Source organism: Diabrotica virgifera, chromosome 6 (assembly GCF_917563875.1).
Source record: "Diabrotica virgifera virgifera chromosome 6, PGI_DIABVI_V3a".
Taxonomy (NCBI): Eukaryota; Metazoa; Arthropoda; class Insecta; order Coleoptera; family Chrysomelidae; genus Diabrotica; species Diabrotica virgifera.
This window is the reverse complement of record NC_065448.1, coordinates 35,189,411-35,215,053: the sequence shown is the minus strand read 5'-3', so window position 1 is coordinate 35,215,053 and position 25,643 is coordinate 35,189,411. Positions and strand designations below refer to the sequence as shown.

At 33.7% G+C, this 25,643-nt stretch overlaps 1 protein-coding gene across 3 annotated transcripts in view; it reads right to left on the bottom strand.

Moving 5' to 3' along the window:
* Positions 1 to 3,359: 3,359 nt before the first annotated feature.
* Positions 3,360 to 25,643, bottom strand: part of LOC114325302 (patj homolog) — a 60,740-nt gene continuing 38,456 nt past the window's right edge. For 2 of the 3 annotated variants that reach the window (XM_028273331.2, XM_028273330.2), the window contains exon 8: positions 3,360 to 9,501. In XM_028273331.2, coding sequence (XP_028129132.1) covers positions 9,104 to 9,501 — 398 coding nt within the window. In that variant the 3' untranslated portion in view covers positions 3,360 to 9,103. The remainder of the gene's footprint in view (positions 9,502 to 25,643) is intronic. The other variant, XM_028273332.2, reaches the window with a different exon arrangement.

Genomic DNA, 25,643 nt, shown 5'->3' with positions numbered 1-25,643 from the left:
TTACAGGGACTACCTTCATAAAGTAGTACGAGCCACCATTGATGAGTTCTATGTATAATAATCACTATAGAGAAAATTCGACAAACTATGATGCACTGAAAGAAGGGTTTGGTGTGACCTTTACTTATTTATTGTATTCCGGTATATTTTATTTTTATTTGTAATTTTATATTTAATTTCGACAGAGGGTTTGTCCGGTTTGTTATTAATACATTTTATATCTTTGGCTGAAACTTTTATAAATTATTATCAATGTTTGAAGTTCTGACTTAAAATTCAAGAGTAAATAAAAAGAAAAAAGCTTGTATCACTAGCTGCAAACATAAATGATTTAAAATATGATATTGATTAAATATTCTCTGAATTCAATAGAGCACGTTAATAAAAAAATAAAAAATTTATGCTTTTTTCTTCCATTGAGTTAACAATTATGTTCATACTTCAGAAAACGTTATTATTAAATGTTCCATTTAAACCTAGAATTTTTGCTTTTTGTTTCTAGCTCCCGATGCAAGGCCGACATGATCAACCAAGAAAGACGATATACATATATTTGGTGATTTCTCTAGTGACTTTCTTGGGCGTGAATGTCTTTTTGGTTTACTCCTCCTGGTTTAAAAACAAAGCATAAACTTCGGTTTAACGGTCTTGTGCAATACAATCTGTATATCATTTGCCGCCAGTAGCAACCAAATACACATGTCACTTGACAGATTGAAAAGTTTACACAAGAGTTATATAATTTGGCCATTTGTGTTTAACTCAGTTATACTTAAAAAGAAAATTACGGAAAACTGTGTCAATGATATCCAGAATACACCTCTTGAGATCTGTGATCTGTGAAGTGTTGCAAAAGCTTTGAATTTCTTGTCAGAAAGGAGAAGTTTTAAAGCCCCTTATTTTGGTGCAATTAGAAGGCAATTTTCAAATATTAGAAAGACATACTTACTATCTTAGTAAGAACTTAAGTAACTCAACTATTATTACTCGATACTACAAACCAACTGTCAAGAATAATGCTGACTTGTATAGTGGTGGTTACCAATGAAAAATTGCTGGTATAATCAGCTGCTCTATGTAGTAAACTACAAAGACAAATCTGAATTTTTCTAAAGCAAAATACTTACCTTCACAAGAAGAAAATCGTTGGATTAGGTGAGTTGAGATTCTTTGGAAAGGAACTAGTCCAGTGAGGATGTCCTTGGATTCTATTTACACTTTAATACTTAGATTAGTACCTAATAGTACTAACAGCACTACGTAACTATTTCGGAGTTACAGGTAAAATCTGAAAAGTTTAAACCAAAGATGACCGATTGTGTATACATTATTGACCAATGGTGACGTAGAGAGATGGAGCGTGAGCGTCTCTCTCTCTCTTGTCGTTACTTAATTTTCTCCTAACAAATTTGTAATTTCAAGATGATGACTCACGAGAATTCGCGATTGGATACACCCTCGCCAATGGCATCAGTTGCGGAGGTATACGTTACGAGAATGATATATGTACCTAATTTGGAGGACTACACTAGCGTGGTCACAATATTACGAATATTTGAGGTTTCAATCTTCGACAGGTTTCATGTACCTAGTGTTTTATTGTATTATAAGATATACATTTATTAAAGAAAAAAAAAGGAAAAAGTGTGTGGGTCAATTTTAAATAGATCGGGCTTGAAGAAGTTGTGGTGAATAAAAACACAAAAGTAGTTAATAAAATGTACAATAAACCTAATATAAACATCATAAATGTACTACAAGATGTACCTCCAATAAGCGATCTGGTCAGCACTAGAAAGAGGCACGTAACTTCAATTGAATTAGAATGCTTGTGGAAATATGGTGGGACGTTGACCAGGAGGAAGACCAGCGAAGAGGTGGGTACAAGAAGTGAGGACCGATGCTAAAGAGATAAAACTAGAGGTGGATAACTAGAGAAGAACTTCCAAGGAAAGGAATGCTTGGAGGTAAATATTGAGAGTGGCCCGACTTGCCTCTAGCACCATTGGAGAGAACTTTAAGCACAAGAACAGTCGTAGTCATACTTTACTGTTTATTTTATCCTCTTCAGCCCCAAGAAAAAAAGTTTTTATTATTTTAACAATATTTTCTATTTTCTCTGCTCATTTGTGAAAACAATAAACGAAAATCTATAAAAACTATAAAAAAATTATTTGACAGACATAACATAACATGTCCAGCATAATGGACATCAGGACTTAGCTTTCATATAATTTAAGTATAAAACTGAAAAGACATTCTGGTTCAGGAGAAATACACATACACATTTTGCATTCTGTACAAAAGAATCTCTTCTTAGTACATTCAAGAGGCTTAGGGAACGCGATAAGAATTTCTATTGCATAGCATATTGGCAAATGGTCATTATTGGTTTTTCTTACATCTATAGGCGGTAACTGGAAAACTAGATCTTTTTACAGGAATTATGGCACTTCATCTTCAGATGTCTCCGGTTTTCTTGAAATAGACGCACTAGCTTGTATCCCACTTGCAGGCTTACCACCTAGAGCTAGTGACCTTCCAACATACAGCTTAAATTCCTGTAAATTCTTTTCCTTTGATCATTATCGCTATCTTCACTGACGAAAAAATGGTTATCTGTCAAAATAGCCTCCAATGCACTTTCCATCAATATTCTTTTACTATCTGTAACTAAACTTAAAAAATGTGAGTATGGTAACATATTTTGCTAACTAAGTCCCAATGTCCAAAATGCTGGACAAAAAGTTTAGAGGACCGCTAACGTGCCCAGTTGTAAATATTTTCAAATATATATTTACCACAAATACGTCCAATCATCAAGTAACATACATTACAATAAAAACAATCAATACTTTTAAGTACAGAAAAACACTACAACTTACTGTGTTTTTGTGGAGCCACTATCATAACTTAAAAAGTTTCACCACATGTAACAACAAACTACCGAGGTAGGTGCTGTTGTCGAATTTTTCAAATGAGTAAATTTTACTGATAAATAGGAAGTCCAATATGCTGCAATATAGGACGCAGCGATGCCCAACTCGAATAGTCACCGTGTAATAAATTAATAAACATTGTACAGCTGGCTAGACCTATGGACTGAGGAGGATAAATCGACATTTATTTTACGTCTTGCACTGGTCTTACTTTATTCAGTTACCATGTTGCACACTAACGTTTAACAGATATTGTATGAAAACGATATGTCTGATAAAAATTAGGTAAACGTTTGGTAGGAAAGAAAATATTTATAAACCTTGTTCTAAAGCAGGTTTTCATGGTCTAATAACTTCTAAAAATGTGTTAATATATAGCACACTTTACCAATTTATGTTAAACAGGAAAAAAGCATAAACTTATGTATTATAAACAGGTCTTTTAATAGTTAATACACTTACTTAACAAAAAATCTTACTTTAGCCTTACTAAAACTATAAAAATTCAATTTCTGAAATAAACTCGACTTTAAAGGATCATATTCATTTTGACAGCGAATATGTTTGAGCATTATATAAAAATATATATCTTTAACAATAAAATAAAAAAGGAGAGAAAAAAAAACTTATATCACAATCTACTTCTCTTATGGCACTCTTTTTAAGTTTGCTTTTTTATATAATTTGTTTTTCTTCGAAGCCGTCTACATCTATAATTATTCGATAGCAGTGTTTTAACATTTTTACCATATTTTTGTTGCACACTAAAGCAATGTTGTTTACGAGGAGTGTTATTAGTGCGGCGAATCGATACGTATAATTACTAGAGAGCAATGGATTCTTAAGTGGACTGCATTCAACCGCCAAGTTCAAATTAGCACAAACGAAAAATTTTTAAAAATCCACAAGGAAAAAGTTTTCCTATAGTTGGCTGTATACCATGTAATACAAAAAACAGTAAAATCCTTTATAAAAGGTATATATTTAAAATCCCTAAAAAGGGCTACATCACAATCACATAACTAGTTTTCGATTGGTTTACCAATCATCATCAGTGCTTACCTAAAATGAATATAACCTGGTAAAATAATGCAAAGATTTTGAAATTTTGACTACGGTTAAGAAAAGTTGTAGGTTATACCCACGTGAAATTTACATGCTAACCACCAAGATATAATTTTACAAAAATATGTGGGTCAAAGACCTGTACGAGTAATCCGTCAAGGAAACATTGGTTGAAAATGCTAACTTAAGGATGGATGTTTAAAGTATTTTACTAGTATGCCCCAGGTAACATCTGAGCTGTGGTTTGACTTGTTCACATGGTGAAAGTATGGCAGCAAGTGACAATGAAATGGATAGAGACTTCCGAACGATGACATGACAGAATTGACAGTTCCACAGGAAGTTGAAAAATTAACCTGTCGTATTTAAAGACTATGGTGTACAGCTAGTTAAAATTAGAAATGATGTAACAACACTCCCTCCATTGTGAAAAATAATCATTTAAAATTCAGTAAACTAGATGTTGTAGTTAAAACCGTATTCACGTATATTGTCAGTGGAGGTGGTTAGGCAAACCACATTACACAAATGTTTGCATTCGAGAACTAAAGTCAGTAATCAAATCTTGTCAAGAGACCTAAGATTTAAAAATGCAATTTTGTGTTGATTTAAAGTTATCGAATTTATTTAACTTATGTATGTTGGCAGGGCCGGATTTAAGGGGTGGCAGGCTGGGCAGCTGCCCGGGGCCCCCACAAAGCCTCAAACGCAAAAAATATCAGCAAATTATTCACATAGAATTATTTTTGTTTTATACAAACACTTGTGCTGTCCACTCTCTAAATTTAGTTGCAAAAGCTGCAGCTGAGTGTTGTTTTGCTGCTACAGCATTATCTGATTTCTTAGAAGAACTATATGTATTTTCACTTCCTCTACATATAGATACAACTTGTTAATCAAATGTTTAAAAGCTGCATCTTTAAGCGACAGCAACGCAGACCGTGGCAGAAATATTATTGTTCCTAAAACAGTAAATACTACTAGATGGCTTTCCAGAAGTGATACCGCAAAAGCACTTGTTAAAAGATTATAATCAGACTAAAGTAGACTTGCTTACTGTAAACAGGAATATTTGCAATATTTTGGAATGAAATCTTAGAGAAAACAAACAGTCCAAGTCGTATTCTCCAAGATCCAAATATTGCCCTTAATTCAGGAGTAGATCACTTAAAGAATTTATACAGTCAAGACGTGACAATTTCAAAACATATGCGACGCGAGGCGCGATGGTAAGCGGAACTCAAGACTATTCGACACGTAGAAAATGACTACGGAATATTCGACTGACTCCACTGGATTATGGAACATCTCAAGAGACTGAAATGACAACATCAGAGAAATTTAGGACTCAAAATTTTATCGCTATTATAGATCACCTCATTACCTCTTTAAGTCAGAGGCTTTCTGCATATAAATGCATTCATTCCAATTTTGGATTTTTACATCATTTTGATATATTTTGGTCATGCATATTATATGTACAATATTTTGGCCATGTTATGCGACACCCAGAGAGATATTATAATATACTTAAATTAATAATACAAGCTAAGGTAAACGGAAGAAGCAGGGCAGGTCGAAGAAGAACGTCATGGCTTAAAAACCTGAGAGAATGGTTTAACAGACCCTCTACATCCCATTTCCGAGCTGCTGTGAACAAAATTACTATAGCCAATTTGATAGCCAATACTCGATAATCAAGCACGGCACATGAAGAAGAAGACATCATTTAGCTTCAGAGCTATCTTAGGTACTGACATCTGTAGCAATGATTTAGATGAAATCCTAGGTGTCGAACTAATACAATTTGTATAATTTTTCAAAGAGGATATCTGCTCATTAAATATAAGCAAATCACTTTAAATGTACCGATTGCTAGAAGAAAAGAATGTGAATAATGGGTTTCCAAATGTTGAGGTGATACTTCGTTTATATTTCTGATACCAACTAACTGTAGTGGGGAGATGTAAAATCTCAAAACTCAAGTTAATTAAAAATTGACTTCGGTCTATGATGGGTCAAGAGCGTTTGAATCATCTCTCTATAATGAGCATTGAACACGATGTAAGTATCCGGACTTCAACCCTATATCCTACTATGTTTATTTTTAATATTTTACTGCAACAAATTTTAATTTTAAATTTTACTGTATTTAAAAATATAGATATTTATAAAAATAAATCAACATTTTTTTAATGGTAGGACGTAGGGCCCCCACAACAATTCTACCCAGGGGCCTCCACTGCCTTAAATCCGGCTCTGGCTGTTGGAATGTGTGTAAGTTTAAAAAAGAGATCACAATGGAGGTGACTGAGGTGTAAAAATGTCTTAAATAATCTAGGGGGATGTATCATTAAGAAAGTACAAGCTCAAACTAAGGCGACTAATTCCCAAAGACCTCATGACCGTGTTATAACACTCATCTATAGTAAAACCTAATCAAAAGTCTAATTTTCTTTCTGGGTTCCGTTCATGTTCCTTTCTCATTAATTTCCTCACAGACATTTCATACCCCACAGACCCTACTGCCATCTTGTGACGGTTTTGGTTTTTGGACCCTCAGGGATCCGGGCAGCCTGCGAGGTCTTTGGGAATTAGTCGCCTTAGTTTGAGCTTGTGCTTTCTTAATGATACATCCCCCTAGATTATTTAAAACCTTTTTACACCTCGGTCACCTCCATTGTGATCTCTTTTTTAAACTTACACACATTCCAACAGCTAACAATAAGTTAAATAAATTCGATAACTTTAAATCAACACAAAATTGCTTTTTTAAATCTTAGGTTTCTTGACATCAAGATTTGATTACTGACTTTAGTTCTCGAATGCAAACATTTGTGTAATGTGGTTTGCCTATCCACCTCCATTGACAATATACGTGAATACATTTTTAACTACAACATCTAGTTTACTGAATTTTAAATGATTATTTTTCACAATCGAGGGAGTGTTGTTACATCATTTCTAATTTTAACTAGCTGTACACCATAGTCTTTAAATATGACAGGTTAATTTTTCAATGTTGTTCTGAAGCTATTTTCTGTTCATTATAAATTAATTTTTCAACTTCCTGTGAAACTGTCAATTCTGTCATGTCATAGTTCGGAAGTCTCTATCCATTTCATTGTCACTTGCTGCCATACTTTCACCATGTGAACATGTCTAACCACAGCTCAGATGTTACCTGGGGCATATTAGTAAAATACTTTAAACATTCATGCTTAAGTTAGCATTTTCAACCGATGTTTCCTTGAGACGGATTACTCGTACAGGGCTTTGACCCACATATTTTTGTAAAATTATATCTTGGTGGTTAGCATGCAAATTTCACGTGAGTATAACCTACAACTTTTCTTAACCGTAGTCAAAATTTCAAAATCTTTGCATTATTTTACCAGGTTCTATTCTTTTTAGGTAAGCACTGATGATGATTGATAAACCAATCGAAAACTAGTCATGTGATTGTGATGTAGCTCTTTTTAGGGATTTTAAATATATACCTTTTATAAAGGATTTTACTGAAAAATTTTTAGGTTATGTCAGGTTAATTTATAATTATTTAGATAGTGATATGTGTTATTGGGGTAAATGTAACATTTTTAAAGAAAATAATATCTTTTATATGGCAAATGTGTCACTAAGATACTCTAACAACAGATATCAATACATTTAGAGGTTTTCTAGCGAATTTTCTAATCAGAATTAGAAATTAATATGAATTTATACGATATAAATATGAATACGAGCAGAAGTGGATCAAGCCAGATTAATAATTCGCCAGGGTCTAGCTTTTCTAGCAGCCCAAAACACAGAAGGATGCTATTTAGTCATATTTAGTAATATGAATATATGTCCCCACTGATGACAGTAAAGGAAAAGAAAAGAATTAGTTCGACGAAATTCTACATGAAAGCTGCAAAATTCCAAAATCTTGGATAAAATCTACAGTAATAGCCTTGTTAAATCCAGGAAAGGACCCAGAAAATCCCAGTAGCTACAGACCTATTTTTCAAACTTCATTTTTCAAAAAAAAAAAAAATTCAACAAACACCTCATTCCGCCACAAGGAGGATTCAGACCTGGCAAATCCTGCACCGGTCAAGTCCTCGCCCTCGCACTAACAGAACACATTGAAAAGGGCTTCGAAAAAAGAGGGGCTGTTCTCGTAGATTTGACAGCAGCCTATGACACACTAGAAGCACAAAACATTGCTCACAAATTGTACGCAATGATCACAATCTAGGTAAGGTCGTATATTCTTTACTGCAAAACAGACGTTTTCTCGTCATGCTGGAAAGTAAAGTAAGTAAATGGAGAGTTCAAAAGAACGACCTCCCACAGGGAAGTGACTGCCTTAAAAACAATGACATCGTACTACCTGTAGACCAAATTCATCTAACACCCAAGTCTGCGCCTTCCACCTTCGCGCAAAGGAAGCCAAGCGAAAACTCCAAATGGTAATAGCGTGGAATGGTAATACACTAGAACACACATACCAACCTATATATCATTGCATAAAAATGAGAGGAAAATTAACAACTAGGAACAGCATACTCAGGAAGCTAGCGGGAAAATCCAGGAAAAGCTTCATTGGAATAGTGCAGGATAAACCGAATGAGAATATTCCTCTGACCCAGGTTCAATGGACCGGTCAATTCCTTGACTTTAAAATGAGGAAAACTATGAATAGGATAAGAATGGTGGTCGCTCCAGTAAAATCAAACATGGTAAAATGGGGAAAATAGACCAAGATGATATGAACTATGATTGTAGAGAAATACAGAATATGGAACATCTTCTTACACGCAGAAACTATCCTCATCGGTGTACCCTCGAAGAATTGTGGCTCGTGACTCGCCAACAAAGATGGAACCGACATAGCCCGATACTGAGCCGAAATTCTATGAATGACATGTCCAGACACGATAAAGTAAAGTAAGCATCCGACAATGTCCAGCCCCACGATTCAAAAGGACAAAATAGATATTTTAGATATTTTTAGTACTTAATATTTTCTAATTTGAACCTTGGCGATTAAAATACAGATATACCCTACTCACAACGAAATGTAAAGCTTTCCGTTATGTGTTCCTACCGTCTTAGGATGCTCCACTCAGACTACTTATAGTATCGCTGTTTTTACGACTAGATAAAGGCTTAGATATACCTAATTGTACAGGACCCAAAGGTGCACCTTTTAGCACTTGCACCGCTTGATCTAATGTGACATTTTTAATAACTATTCCATTGACGCTGATCAGCCTGTCGCCTGGAGTTAACTTTCCATTTTCCACGGCGGCTCCGTGCGGCACTAAACTCCTCACCACGATAACGGTAGATCTGGGATCCAACGGATCTTGGTAATCTAGTATCGAAAATCCCAGACCTCTGTCCGTTTTTTTCAGGTCAATGTATTCTATTTCTTCCGACCACATGGCTACATTGGTTACTTCTAGTGAACGAGATTTTGCCTTTTGCAGACTGGAGTCCTCTGTAACTTAAAAATAAAAGAAACACGTTGAAACCTGTTTAACTATACAATGACAAATTATATTTAAGAGAATTTGAAAAAAATCATCACTAGTTGTAAAGGAATAAAATAATATAAAAATATATTAAATAATTCATATACTAGTATACAAAAAAAACATGTAGTAAGAAAGTTATCAAATCTTTGCTAAATTTTTAACATTTTTACTTCCTCTCTGTATAAAATTTTATTTTATTGTCTTACAAATTTCGTCCAAAAATCTTCGAACGGGAATAAACAAAACCTAAATGTTTATTTTATTTGTATGTCCACTTTTTTATTAATTTAAAAGTAATATTTATTATTGAGAGTTTTGTGAAATCTAATATTTTACCAGGTTATTGAGAGATATAAAATTGTTTTTTCTACAACCGTTGTGTTAAAAATGCAATTTTTAGCTCTCCATACGAGCGTTAAAAATGCTACTTTAAGGCACTAGTGCTTTAAAAATTTTATATGGCACTGCAATTCGTATTGACCGTATAGGCAATTTTGATGTAATGTCAAAAAAATATAAAAATGGAATGTCGGTCAAGTTCAAGTGAAAGTTTTTGTAGATATTGTCCTGTAATTACGTTTGTAGAAAAAATATTGTATGATATGCGTGTTAAAAAGTACATTTTTAAGGCAATCATGTGAATTGCAGAACTCGCTATCGCTCATTCTGCAAACTTTCACATGCGTGCCTTAAACGTGTACTTTTAACACTTATATCATAAATAACTATTAAAAGCGTCATTTTGTAATGGACATTTCTGTTTGAATAAAATGTAATTTAATATGTTCAGTTAGTTACCATACTGAGTTTTTGATCCAGCAATAAACATAGTGGGTAACCATTTTGTATTATTTTTTATCTCTCTACTAAACTTACCTTCCCCTGGACAGTAAATAAACTCAGAATCATTTTTAATATAGACCACATAGTGTAAGTAAAATTGTTGCTTTTTGCATGGTACATGTCTTATTTTATTGTTTTTATATTTTATTTATTTTTGTTAATTAATCCTCTAACATAGGGTTCCGAGTATTTCTTGTCACTCAGTGAAAAGAGCTATTTTTCTTTTGTATTTACTTCCAATTTTGATTTGGTTTTAAAAAAAACGTATAACTTTTTTTTAGAAATTGTATTTTGTGTGTTTTATCGAAAACTATATTTCTAATTTTTTCCAGATTTTACCGTAAGGTGCACAACTTCAAAAACCAGAAAAACTGATTTTTTAACTGGTTAAAATATTTAACTGTTTAAAAATTGGTCTACAGGAATCCAAGCGCCTTCTAAACGTCATGGTACAATATTTTTTTTAAGAACAAGCACCTCATTAATTCGCGAGCAATTTCCTCAACAAACCAAGCAATATTGCAAAATTGACTGTACATGAGCAAAATAGTAAAGTTTAATAGTAAAATTCCTAAGTTGCCATAAAACATAACAGTGCACAGACAATCTTCCCACTACATAATCAACGTGAGAGCTCCAAGACAAATTAGAATCCAGGTAAACACCTAACAACTTAGTGGAGTGACTATTTACCACTGACCCATTGTCAAGTTTTACTAATGGACTCATCTGCATAGTAGAAGGTGAAAAGGTTACCATATTGGTCTTTGAATTCATTTGAGATTAGGGCATTATTTAAACAGTAATGAGTCATACTTTTTACATACATATATCATACGAGTGACGTCATCCATTTGGGTGTGGTGACGTAATCGATGATTTTTTTAAATGAGAATAGGGGTCGTGTTATACCTCATTTGAAAGGGTATTCAATTATCTATTCAGTAATATAAACATTAACATAATTATTTAAACAGGGTGTCAAAAAAAAATTTTAATTAAATTAATTGAAAAAAAGAAGAATGTGTGTAATTTATTTAATTCAAAATACATTTTTCTGTTGCCAGAAATCAGAAATAAATGTTTATTTCACATTGCTTTTCGATTAAATTCAATGTTTAAGCCAGCTCCCGCAAGCCACTTGCTTCTTGATAGTTTGAACATTTAATTTAAGCGAAAAGCAATATTTATTTGTGAAATAAACATTTTTTACTGATTTCAGGCAACAGTAAAATGTATTTTGAATTAAATAAATTAGATACATTCGTCTTTTTTTTGTCAATTAATTAAAAAAAAAATTAACACCCTGTATAAATAATTATGTAAATGTTTATATTACTGAATAGAGAGTTGAAGAACCTTTCAAATGAGCTAGCACACGACCCCTATTCTCATTTAAAAAATCATCGATTACGTCATCACGCCCAGATGGATGACGTCACTCGTATGATATATCTTCCAAAATATCGTAATTTAAAAATAAAAATCGACATCTTTCGGGATTTTTTCCTTAAAGTCGCCGGTTTAAGAAATAATGAATTTATTTCTTTCATTTGCACCATACTGTATAATGTGTATAATAACGTATACAAACACCTCGATTTGATCTATTTTGAAGTCTATAAAATAGTCCGTTCTTTAACGGTAAAATATTGCAAAACCTCTAAATTTTAAAGAACCGCTTGGATTGACATGAAATTTGGCATACACATAGCTAACAAGTCAAAGAAAAAAAGTGATATTGTGCCGATATGTGCTTTTGCCCTGGGGGTGGTTTTCACCCCCTCTTGGGGGTGAAAAAATATAAGTCCAAAGTAAGTCAGGAAATGGATAAACTGGCTAATTTTAAGTAACTTTTGTTCCATAGAGTTTTTTCACCAAGTCAATACTTTTCGAGTTATTTGGCAGTTAATATGTTCATTTTTTTCAACAAAATAACCACGCTTTTAGACGGTTTTTCGCAAATAACTCAAATAGTAAGTATTTTGTCGAAAAAACATTCTTACCAAAAATATAGCCTGTAAAAAATTTAAGAAAATGGTGTATATAGCACGTCTCTATACCTAGTAGAAGCAGAGTTATAGCTAATGAAAAATAGGTTCATATTTGTCAAATTCCAAATGGAATACTTTAACGTGAAATAACCAAAAATGAAGCACATTTCGGGGAAAACTCATTATAGGTCTGGATCCCGCGTATGAAAAAAAAGTTGATTAATAGCAAGCTGAAAATTTGTTAATAGCTTAAGGGTGTCTAGTCGGATAAACTTTGATATATGGGAACACTGGAACAGGGGCAGTTTTAATTGTGGAACAGGTTAAAAATTTGGAACGGTCAGACCACGAAAACGGCACATTTGCCCATTTGGTGATAAATAGCAGTCTGATATTTGCATGAGAGTTTAATCTCTGTTCGGAGAGTTTAAGTCTGTTCTGTCGGACAAAATACATGTGCCGTTTTCGTGGTATGACCGTTCCAAATTTTTAACCTGTTCCACAATTAAAACTTCCCCTGTTCCAGTGTTCCCATATATCAAAGTTTGACCGACTAGACACCCTTAAGCTATTAACAAATTTTCAGCTTGCTATTAATCAACTTTTTTTTCATACGCGGGATCCAGACCTATTACAACTTATTTAAAGTGTTTAAAAAAGCTTCATTTTTGTTTTATAAAAAAAAATTAGAGCATCAAAAGTAAACAAGTTACACTCAAAATAAAGTTAGTCTTATTTTGTTTTGGTAAAAAAATCGAGAAAATCACCCCCTAATTAGTATCTTAAATGAACTTAATCGTTACAACTTCACAAGTTTCTTGACTAGTGTATGTATTGTTTATATGATCTGTAAGTTTCATCTGTTCGAAGTCCTTATTATTGAAAGGGCTGTAGTTAAAAGGGGTTGAACGAGTCACTGATCACGAATGTATGCAAATTTAGAAACACCAAATCTTAATCAATTTTTGTCTAACAGAAAAACAAAAAAATACGTGATATTCAGAAAACCAATGCTGACTCTTTTTGTTTTTAGAGATTTTTGGTATTTCTAACAATTTTTAAGTTATTTTGAAAAAAAAGCATATTTTTCAAAATTTAAATTTTTAAAAATTTTACTTTGGAACCAAATTTTTTCAAAAATAAGCAATTTGAATCGATGAAACTTACAGATCATATAAACACAACATAAGTAAAATAATTTGTGGAGCGGTAACGATTAATTTCATTTAAGTTGTTAATTAGGGGGTGGTCTTCCCGATTTTTTTTTGCAAAAACAAAAGGGACCAACTTTATTTTGAGCGTAACTTGCTTAAATTTAATGCTAGAAACTTTTTGTAAAAAGAGAAATAAATCTTTTTTTAAACACTTTAAAAAAGTTATAATGGGTTTTCTCCAAAAAGTGCTTAATTTTTAGGATATTTCACGTCGAAATATTCTATTTGAAATTTGGTGAATATGAATCTATTTTTCATTGGCTATAACTCTGGTTCTACGAGATCCAGAGACCTAACGCGTACACCATTTTTTTTTACTTTTTTATAGGCTATATTTTTGCTAAGAACGTTTTTTTCGACAAAATAATTACTTTTTGAGTTATTTCCAAAAAACCGTCTAAAAATGTAGTTATTTTGTTGAAAAATGAACATATTCACTCGCAAATAACTCGAAAAGTGTTGACTTGGCGAAAAAGCTCTATAGAATAAAAGTTACTTAAAATTAGTCAGTTTACCCATTTCCGGACTTATTTTGGACATATATTTTTCACCCCCAAAAAATGGGGAAAAATAACCCCCAGGACAAAAGCACACATCGGCACAATATCACTTTTTTTCTTTGACATGTAAGCTATACGTATGCCAAATATCATGTCAATCCTAGCGGTTCTTTAAAATTTAGAGCAAAAACCGTGAAAGAATGTACTAAAATGGGGAAATCCCCAAAAACATCTAACCCCCCCCCCCCCAAAAAAAAACCTCTACAAAATCAATGTTTCTGGTTTTTGAAGGTGGCGCAATTTAAGGAAAAGTCTGGAAAAAAATTAGAAATGGTTTTTGATAAAATACACAAAATAAAAAAACCTGCAGTCATCTCAAAAAAAGCTTTTTTCGAAAAATAGCATTTTTAGGCTATGTAACACTCAACCTACAGGTCTAAAAAATAAACATGTTTTGTAAAAGCCTCAACTACGCGTGGGAATTTTTTGAAATGTTTAAATGAATTACATCCCAGCTACAAAAAATATAAACCAAAAATGAAGTTTTTGAAACGAAAAAAATTGAATTTTGGGAATGAGATCATTTTGCCTATCTTAATGGGGGGCACCCTTATACAATTCGTCGTTTTCAAACAGAGCACCACATAGAAAACAGGGAAATGGATATCTACATCCACGCCTGTTTGGTTTACAATAAAATATTAGGCCTAAAAACAATTTTGCAATGCATTCGGTACATTTACCAAATTTGATCATACTCAAAATTAAAAATCTATTAACTAAAAAGTATGCAAGTAGCATATTGTCGGTCACAAGAAAGTTGAAATGGTATAACTGATTCTGATACATCCGCTAAGAAAATATTGTACCTACAGTACATCACAGTTTTCGTTTGTAGTGTATAACTAACTATATTTGTTATTTTTTTGTATCAAACATATAAATAATTTTGAAGAAAATGCTAGGTAAAGGCTTAGAGATTCCTAATTTCACTACACCGGGAGATGCTCCTTTTAAAACTTGCACAGCTTGATCTAAAGAAGCATTTTTGATGTTCACTCCATTTACGCTGATCAGTCTATCTCCTGGAATGACAGCCCCACTCAGCTCAGCAGGACCATCTGGAACTAGACTCCTCACCAATAGAACCGAAGAGTCAGGGTCAATAGGATCTTGATAGTCTAAAACGGAGAAACCTAGTCCTAAATCTGCTTTTTCAAGAGCAACATATTCAACATCCTCTGACCACATCGCCACATCAGCTGTTTCTAGCGAACGAGATTTCACTTTCTGCAAACTGGTTTCTTCTGTAACTTAAAAAGAAAATCGCTGCAGAGAGTACTATCTTCTATTTAAAACAAGTCCTATTCTACGAACTGTCGTATATAAGCTTCTCTAAGCTAATACTACCTCAAACTTTTGCGCAATCCAATGTAGTAGATGCTCAAAATGGTTTCATGCAGTGTGTACTCAGCCTAAATAATGTATCTTAACGTGTGTTCAAACCAAAAATAATAAGCAAACGAATAAACTGAAAATAACAAAATGCACAAGTTGTTTAGGAAAAATTTACAGTTAAGAACATGTTGAATCTTGTACCCAATTTATATAAAGTATTATAGGTGCTGGATACATACAATGTATTTAAAAACTTCCAGCGTCCACTCAATTCTGCTGAAATACACTGAAACAATATTTTTAACCTTATCAAAATTATCAGTTTGATAGAGCTTTTAGAGGGCCTCAGTTTCCTCGACTTTATTGAGGTTTACTCTACCTCTCTTCTCCTAATTATCAGTCGAACAGTTGTGATTCCTGTCATATTTTATTCCGAAACTTGGACTACATGTCCTATCCGCTGTAAACTGATTTGTTTAATTGCAGTAATTTTTATGATATATTCTCTATTACTAAAATGTAGCTATTCTCTTATCGTTAGCTAAATGTGTTAACCAGCTAACTTCACTTATTTACCACATACGATTTTGCGCTTTTTAAACCACTTGAAAGACCTGCACAAAACCTGCACTAACGGTGACTTGTCCCTGGCTATTCTTACTATCCTTGATTCCTGCTTATGTGCTCATTCCACTCTTATTTTCTGTTCTTTATCCAGGTATTTATATTGTCTACTCCACATATGCGTCTGATTTCCTCACTTCTTACCCTATCATGTAGTCCTTTTCCAGCAATCCTTCTTAAGATCTTCATTTCGTTGGTTTCCAGATGTCTTCGTGTTTTGCTTGTATCTGGTCTTGTTTCGGCCGTGTAAGTCATAAATGGCCTAATAACTTACACATATTCGGGCCTTTGTTTCCAATCTTAGGTGTTTGTTTTTCCAAATTGTGTCGTTTAGGCATCCGGCCGTTCTACTGGCTTTAATTATTTGGTCTTTTACCTCTTCTTCGATACTGTTGTCGGCTGATAGATTAATTCCCAGATATTTGAAAGTCATTACTTGTTGTATAATTTGATTGTCTAACTCCAATTTGCATGTTATTGGTTCTTTGGCAATTACTAAGCTTTTTGTTTTTTGGGCTGATATTTTCATATTCATTTCTTTTGCGTTAATGTTGAACTCGTGCAATAATCTTTGTAGGTCGTCTTCGCACTCTGCTACTAACACGGTGTCATCAGCGTAACAGTATTTTTATCTCTCTATTGCCCATTTTGTACCCTCTTTTTTTCTTCACTTGTTTTATTATTGCATCCAATATTATGTTAAACAGTAGAGGGCTTAGTGAATCTCCTTGCCTGATTCCTGTGTTTGTTTCTATGGGTTCTGATATTATTCCATTGACTTTCATTTTTATTTTATTTCTTACATATATGTTTTCTATCAGTTTTATGATATCCAGTGGTAAATTTTTCTCATATAGAAGGTGTATCACATCTTTTAATTGGATTCTATCAAACGCTTTCTCTAGGTCTATGAAACAGAAAAAGGCTGGTTTGTTATATTCTAATGATTTCTCCGCTATTTGCCTTATCACAAAAACTGCATCGTTACATGATCTTCCACTTCTAAATCCTTGTTGTTCATCCGATATATTTATGCACGTCATTATTTTCTCCATAAGTTTTTTTGTTGTGAGTCAAAATATTGTGACTCAATATTTCCTCCTCATGAGCAGAATTCACCGTTGAAATATAGCTACCTTCTGTGTCCCGTGGTGTTACTAACCTTACTTCTAGTAATACGCACATATATGTTATAATTGTCGATGAATTTGCAGTTTATTAGATTTTTAAAAGGGTTGTTCTGAAGCTATTTCCTTGTGGCATTTTTATAATTAACTATTTTCTATGGGAAATAAGCCACAATTTTACTAAAAAAATGAATTTATTAACGTTTCGAAGCCCAAATCGGGTTTCGTTGTTAAAATACAAAATACTTCGATTTGGGCTTCGAAACGTTAATAAATTCATTTTTTTAGTAAAATTGTGGCTTATTTCCCATAGAAAATAGTTAATTTTAAAAGGGTAGTGAAACTGTAACGATCCATTTTAATTTTTAATTCTATCTAATTCCGTTCTCATAAGACAGAGCAAAAGCTAAGCATCTGTTTATTTTATTTTTCACAATTACCAAGGGTAAATAATTTAAGGTTTGGAAGGAATAGGAAGGATTGTTTATTAGTCTAGGCGCCAAATAGCCCCATGGTCTTTTCAATTTTGATAGACAAAAATATAAATGTTTATTGTCCAAATTTGCTTAAAACCCTTATAAAACAAATTAATGTACAAATGTTTTAAGAAGATTTTAACTTCAAACAGGTATAACTTTAATGCCTGGTTCCACCAACAAATTTTAAGCTTCAGCTTAGCTAAACTCAGCTTATAGATCCATCATTTTCGATTTTTATCTGAGCACGTCTTAACTGAGACGAAGTATAAGATGCAATCCACGTGACAATCCATTATGGCAAGCTGAAAATCGATTTCAGACTCAATGGCGCAACGCGTATGTGTAGTAAACTGAGCTTAAGGCACGTCTTAAGCTTAATACAGTGCGTCCATAAAGTAACGCATAAATTCATTATTTCGTAAACCGGCTACTTTAAGGAAAAATCCCGACACAGGTCGATTTTTATTTTTAATTTCCGATTTTTTGGCATATATATCATACTAGTGACGCCATCCATCTGGGCCTGATGACGTAATCGATGATTTTTTTAAATGAGAATAGGTGTCATGTGATAGCTCATTTGAAAGGGTATTCAATTCTCTATTCCATAATATAAACATTAACATAATTATTTGTACAAGGTGTTAAAAAAACATTTTTTTAATTAAAATAATTGAGACAAAAAGAAGAATGTATGTAATTTATCTAATTCAAAAAACGTTTTAATGTTGCCAGAAAACAGGAAAAAAATGTTTATTTGACAAATAAATATTGTTTTTCGCTTAAGTTCAATGTTAAAGCTGCCACCCACCTGTCTCTTGCCAGTTTGAACATTTCGTTTAAGCGAAAATCAATGTTTATTTATCAAATAATTTTTTTTTCTGTTTTCTGACAGTAGTAAAACGCATTTTGAATTAAATAAATTACATACATTCTTCTTTTTGTCTCAATTATTTTAATTAAAAAATATTTTTTTTGAACACCCTGTATAAATAATTATGTTAATATTGACATTAGTGAATAAATAATTCAATACCCTTTCAAATAAGCTATCACATGACCCCTATTCTCATTTAAAAAAATCATCGATTACGTCATCACGCCTAGACGTATGACGTCACTAGTATGATATATATTCCAAAAAATCGTAATTTAAAAATAAAAATCGACCTGTTTCGGGATTTTTCCTTAAAGTCGTCGGTTTACGAAATATCGAATTTATGCGTTACTTTATGGACGCACTGTATATGGATGCCTCAGAAGTCAAACGGTGTAAGTCACATTCTCTCTAAAAATGAGTCATGAGATATAACACTTATTATTATCAAAAATGAATAACCATTTTCAATTTCGTTGCAAAACGAAAATACAGCCGCATCATATTCTAGTCCAATCAGAGAGTGCAGCAATCACCTCTACCGGTTTCGAAACTTATTAGTCTCTCATCAGGAGGCACATATGCTGCTCTCTCTGATCCAACCAAAAAACCCCGGCGTGCAGTCACGGATTGCAACGAACGAAATGGCACAGATGCCCTAGCGGCAACTGCTAGCAAAAGACTAAGTTTTTTTTCTCTCTAAGACTGGGACTAAGGAAGATGAGGGAATTTTACAATTTATAACTCACGTCCGATCTGCTCAGCGCGGTAAAGTTCCAACGAGAATGGTTCCCTTCGTACTCCAATCAGAGTAAACATATAAATCAAAAATGAATAACCATTTTCAATTTCGTTGCAAAACGAAAATACAGCCATTCTAGTCAGTCCAATCATGAATTTGAAATTGAAAATGGTTATTCATTTTTGATTTACATGTTTACTCTGATTGGAATACGAAGGGAACCATTCTCGTTGGAACTTTATAGCGCTGAGCAGATGGGACGTGAATTATAAATTGTAAAATTCCCTCATCTTCCTTAGTCTCAGCATCCGTTATGGTTTGAAAATTGTAGAAGCCTCGGAGGTGTAACCAGAGAAGGTTCCCATTGTTTTCAGTCTGGTGGGATGTAGAGTAACATTATGTTGTTTTATATACCATTAGATTGAAAACTTAGTCACTTATTATTATATTTAATAATATAATTATTTTCTTGTTTGTATTTATGAATATGTTACCCCATTATTATGATAAATAAAGACAGTTTATTTGTTTTTAATAACTACTTATATATCTGCAACTATTGTCAGAAACATCTTAGTATCTCATTTTAAACACTTATTGACTTGCACCAATTGGCTTCTGAGGCATCGATATGTTGGTGCAACCAGGCATAATATAAATAAAGATCAAGTAATTTAACAAACTTTGTTTGAAATTCTATGAATTAAGCTTTAAAATGAGACTTTGTAAAGCTCATTTGCATGCGTAGAAGCCGAGTTACGATCGAAAAAGCTTCGAAAAATACTTATTTTGTATACAATGATAGTAATATCTTGAGTTTTAATTATCCGATTTTAGTTTAAAAAACGCCATTTTCTTTAGTTTTTATTAAAGAGCAAATTTTATTTCAATTTTTTTATTTCTTTGTAACGAGGTCGTTGCGTTGTTGCTCCAGGTAACTAAATCAGTCTAAAAAAAGAGTTCGCTTTTTAAGACATTTTTATTTGGAACCAAAACATACAAAAGATAAGATAATTAGCCTTAATTAGTCGTTAATTCCGTTAATAAAATATGTTTATAATCTACGCATCGAGCTTTCTGTTCGGGCCGATGTGACGATATTTTGTAGATGACTGAATGATTTTGACGATCGCGTGAAATAGAAATTGCTTTTATTAATACGACATGAATGTATAAGGAAAGGGAAGAAAGGGAATCTCGCTCAGCTCGCCAGATGAAAAGACATATTAGGGATATACGATCACCGCTCGATAAGGGATATACGATATCGCTATTAGGGATATACGATAAGGATAGGTAAGAGGAAAACTGTCGGATTCGCTCAGCTCGCCAAGACGACAGCGGAAAATGGTCGGGAACTACTACCTACATAAACTCACCTCTTATACCTTGCTGTTGTTTATTATTTTTCGATCAACGCTCCAAGAATAATCATGAACTAGGCTTTTCGATCCGACTTTTATATCGTCCAAGACGGTACAAAAACACGTTTTACTCAATTCATTGGCGTACTCTAGACGATAAAATTATATTATCGTCACTACTTTTAGTTTATTAGCTAGAACCTTATAAACAATTAAATTGTTTACAACAATTTTTTGATCACTCAGATCGAAATCCACCCTCGAAATTCGTGATCAGCAGCCAAACATACATGAGAAATACTTGGTTTTGCCGACTGAGTTGCCATCTGAAGTCCGTCAAGAGAGGTTCTTATCCTCTGGACATTGAAACCCATATGGCGAAAGTCCTATGTTGCCAGAAGTTAAATCCAGGAAAATTTTAAACATTTAAATGGTTTTTACCCAAATATCTTGGCGACACAGCCATGCGATTTAACCTGAAATAAATACTGATGATGCAATTGTAATTCCGAAAACGTTTTGTTTTGATGTAGCCCTTTTTAGGGATTTTATAAAATATACCTTACAAATAAATCTAACCATTTTTTTGTGATTCATGGTATACAACCAGCTACCGGAATTTATTTTTTTCGTGGATTTTTAGTTTTAAATGAAATTGTGTAACGTCACATCTTCGTTAATTCCATCCATCCAATGGCACTACAGCCCAAATCGAGCCTTGGCCTCCTTCAACAAGCTTCTCCAATCATTTCGATTTACCGCTGTTCTTTTCCATGAACGCGTTCCCAGGAAGTTCCCGGCATCCTCATCGACTTCGTCTTCCCATCTCGTTTTAGGTCTTCCAACAGGTCTTTTTCCCTGCATTCTTGCATTTAGTAATTTTCTGGGGATTCTATTCTCATGCATGCGGACCACGTGCCCTGCCCACCGTAATCTCTGCAGTTTAGTGTATTGTGCTTGAGTTGGTTCGCTATATTGCTCGTATATTTCTCTATTATACCTAATTCGCCAGTTGTTATTTTCACTGATTGGGCCCAGTATCCTACGTAATATTTTTCTTTCAAACACATCTAATGCATTGGCAGATTTCTGTGTCACCACCCATGTTTCACAGCCATAACTTACTATGGGCCTGATTATTGTTTTATAGACCCGAAGTTTTGTTTTCCGTAGTACGTCTCGCGATTTGAATATGTGGCCCATCGCGAAATAGGCTTTATTTGCCAGCACAAGCGCCTTCTATTTATTTCCGGTTCTTCTTCATTGCTTGCGACCAGATCCATTCCTAGGTACGTGAATATATTCACATGTTCTATATCGTCAATAAAGTGTTGTTGCGCCGGTCTATTTGATCTGGTTTGTATGAGTAGTTTTGTTTTATATGTATTTATTGCTAGCCCTACTGCTTCTGCACTCTGTTTCAACTCAACGTAGGTTTCTTCCGCCTCATTCATTGTTCTGCTCATTATGTTTATATCATCTGCGTATGCTGCTAATTGGGTAGATTTGTTTGTAAGTATGTTATTTCCGCTCACCGTCAACCGTCTAATTACATATTCAAGAACAAGATTAAAAAGCGCTGGAGCCAGTCCGTCGCTTTGTTTCAGTCCTTGCGTTATCGTAAACGCATCAGTGATCTGTCCTTGAATACATACCTGTGCTTCTGTTTCTGTCATTGTCATTTGCACTAGTCGTATTAATTTTGATGGTATGCCAAATTCTTCCAATATATTAGGTAGAATTGTTCTATCTATTGAATCATAGGCTTGTTTAAAATCTACAAAGAGATTGTAAACGTCCATGTCATATTCCCATGCTTTGGCTAGTATTTGTTTAACTGTAAATAGTTGGTCAATGGTAGATACATTTTGCCTAAACCCTGTTTGATATTTCCCGATGATTTTTTCCGTGAGAGGTTGAAGTCTTCGATTAAGGATGTTTGTGAATATTTTGTATCCCGAACAAAGTAAAGAGATACCTCTATAATTCTGACACAACAGTTTGTCTCATTTTTTATAAATAGGGCAGATTATACTTTTCTTCCATTGTTGGGGGATTTCTTCTTCTATCCATATCTCTCGTATTAGCTGGTACATTATGTTGTGTCAAATTCCTTCCTCCTTGCTTGAGTAGTTCTGCCGGTATGTTATCTATTCCCGGTGCTTTATGGCTTTGTTGTATGTGGATTGCCGTTTGGACCTCCTCTAGCGTTGGGGGTCTAGTTAATTCATTTTCTTCTCCATCTTCCCCCAGCTCTTGTTGTTGTACCTCCTGCCGTGCCTGCTGCTGCCTCTGTTGTTGCAATGGTGCTTGTGCCCCTTTGTTTAATACTTCCTTAAAGTAGGTCATCCAGGTTATCTTAATGTCGTCCATATCGCTAATGATTTCACCCTTCTTATTTTTGCAGAGGCTAGTCTTCGGTTTGTATCCCTGTCTTAGATGTTTGATAAATTGGTATGCACTACATGTTTCGTTTTCCTTAAACTCCCTCTCTATGTTTAGTATCCGTTGGTTTTCGTACTTTCTCTTTTTCTGCCTGTACAGTTTATCTGCTCTTCGTCTTTTGTTCTCAAATTCTGTTTTTCTCTCTCTAGTACGGCTGAGTATGTAATTCTTATGTGCATCATTTCTTTCCTGTATAGCTTGTTTGCATTCTTCATCGAACCATGTTTCTTCTCTCCGTTGTGTCGTTGTTCCTAGGACTTCTTTCGCTGTGTTTAGTATGATACTGCTTATGGTGTTCCATTGATTTTCTATTGTGGAGTCTGCTCTGTTTTCTTCTAGTAATTTTTCATCCACTGTTCTCGCAAATCTTTCTTGTACCTCAGAGACTTTCAGGTTATCTAAGTTTAGTTTTTTTTGTTTTGGATATTTTTCCTTTACCTGTCGACTGATTTTGCATCTAAAACGTGTCTGTACTAGTAGATGGTCTGAGTCACAGCTTGCGCCACGTCTGCTTTTTACATCTAATATACTCGTCGCCATTCTTTTTTCAGTCAGTATATGGTCTATTTGATTTATTGTGTTTCCGTCAGGTGATATCCAAGTGCCCTTATGTATGTCCCGATGTGGGAAGCATGTCGAACTGATAATCATATTCTTTCCAGCTGCGAAATCTATTAGAAACTGACCATTCTCATTTGTGTCTCTATGCAAACTATGTTTCCCTATTACCCCTATGTACTCTTCTTCTTTTCCGATATTGGCGTTTGTGTCGCCTATCACCATTTTAATGTCGTTTCTTGGTATTGAGTCATAGATTCGTTCTAGATCTTGATAAAAGGCTACCTTAGTGTCTTCTTCCTGCTCATTTGTGGGACAGTGTACATTTATAAGAGTTATGTTAAAGAAATGCGTTTTTATCCTAAGCTTGTAGATTATTTCATTGATGGCTTGAAAACTGTTATCAGGTGCTTCATTTTATTATCTACGATAAAGGCTACTCCAAATTCTTTATTTCCTTCATCTTTACCGCTATACAGTATAGTGTGTGTTTTAGTGTCCCGTAGTGTGATAAATTATCTTCGTTAATTTATATTTAAATAATTATTTTATTGCAATGTCTTTGTTAATTTATTAATTTCTTAACCTTTAGCTTCGTTTTTACAATTTTTTCCCAAAAAATCGTTGGCGCCCTCTCTCTTTCTTCTCTGTAGGCTAAATTTTCTGTCTATTTTAACAGAACAAATGATGTTCTATACTTCGATGTCATACTTCATTTCAGTCAATTCCCCTTCCAATAATACTGTTAGTGGGTGTCCCTCTAACATGGCAGAGTGCGAAATGTAATAATTCTTGTGCCTATAAATTTCAAGTTTAGCCTGTTAAATCACTTTATTATATTTTTCACGATAAATAAATATTAGGTAATTTATTTTTTTATTTGTCACAATCTGAATCTTCATTGTTCATATTTTTAATCAAGACAACGCGGACTTGTACTTGAAGACTGAGCTAGGCGAAGCATAGACGGTAGGCTACCATAGTTAATTGAAGTATTATTTTACAGTATTTGAATTCTCTATTGCAGTCTAATCGCTACATTTTGTACATTTGAAGGATTACGGAAAAACTATTAAGGCACGTATCCATACAAGGGTTATCCGCGCTCGGTGTAGCAGCTCCACATAGTGGATACGTTGGTGATCGCCGCTCGGCGCTCACCCTCTTCGATTCACCCGGTTTGCGGTTTATATGTAGGGGAGCGCATACCGTATCCATTTGAGCAGCTATACCGAGCGCGGATCACCCTTGTATGGATACGTACCTTTAGAGCCGTTTAAACGAAATGTAGATAACTTTGCCATATGTTAGCATGTTTATCACCCACAGTGACCGAAATCAACCAAAGCATGGTTTAATTTGCGCAAGAAACACTACTGTTCAGGAGAAAATAAAAGGAAAAAAGAATGTGTGTGTACTTTGTACGCACGTAAGAAGTTATACTTCTATTATATGATTTCAACGAAATCAATATACTTTAATTAAACAGTTTCTCTACTACTTTCCAAAAATTTGTATTAAAACAATACCAAAAATTAAAAAAATAAAAGAATAAAACACACACAAACACATTGAAAAATGCAACAAATGATTTCTGAACAATAATTGTTGCCAAAAATTTTAATTAAACACGTATTTTCTGAAAAAAATGATATAATAATATACTTACAATCATAAAATCTATAAAAAAAAATAAAAAAATAATAACTGGCATTTGGGGCTTGAACCCACTTCCCGTCTATCGCGCCGTACGAAAGTCGAAGCGATTTCCCACTGCACCATTTTCGCGTTTACGTCATGTGGGAATACAGATAAACTGAACGTTTACACCATAAACTTTTTGACATTTTGTTTATTTATATTAATTTAATCAAATTATTAGTTTGATTTTTGTGGAATTAAAATACAACAAAATAAAGAGTAAGAAAACGATATATTAGATGAAG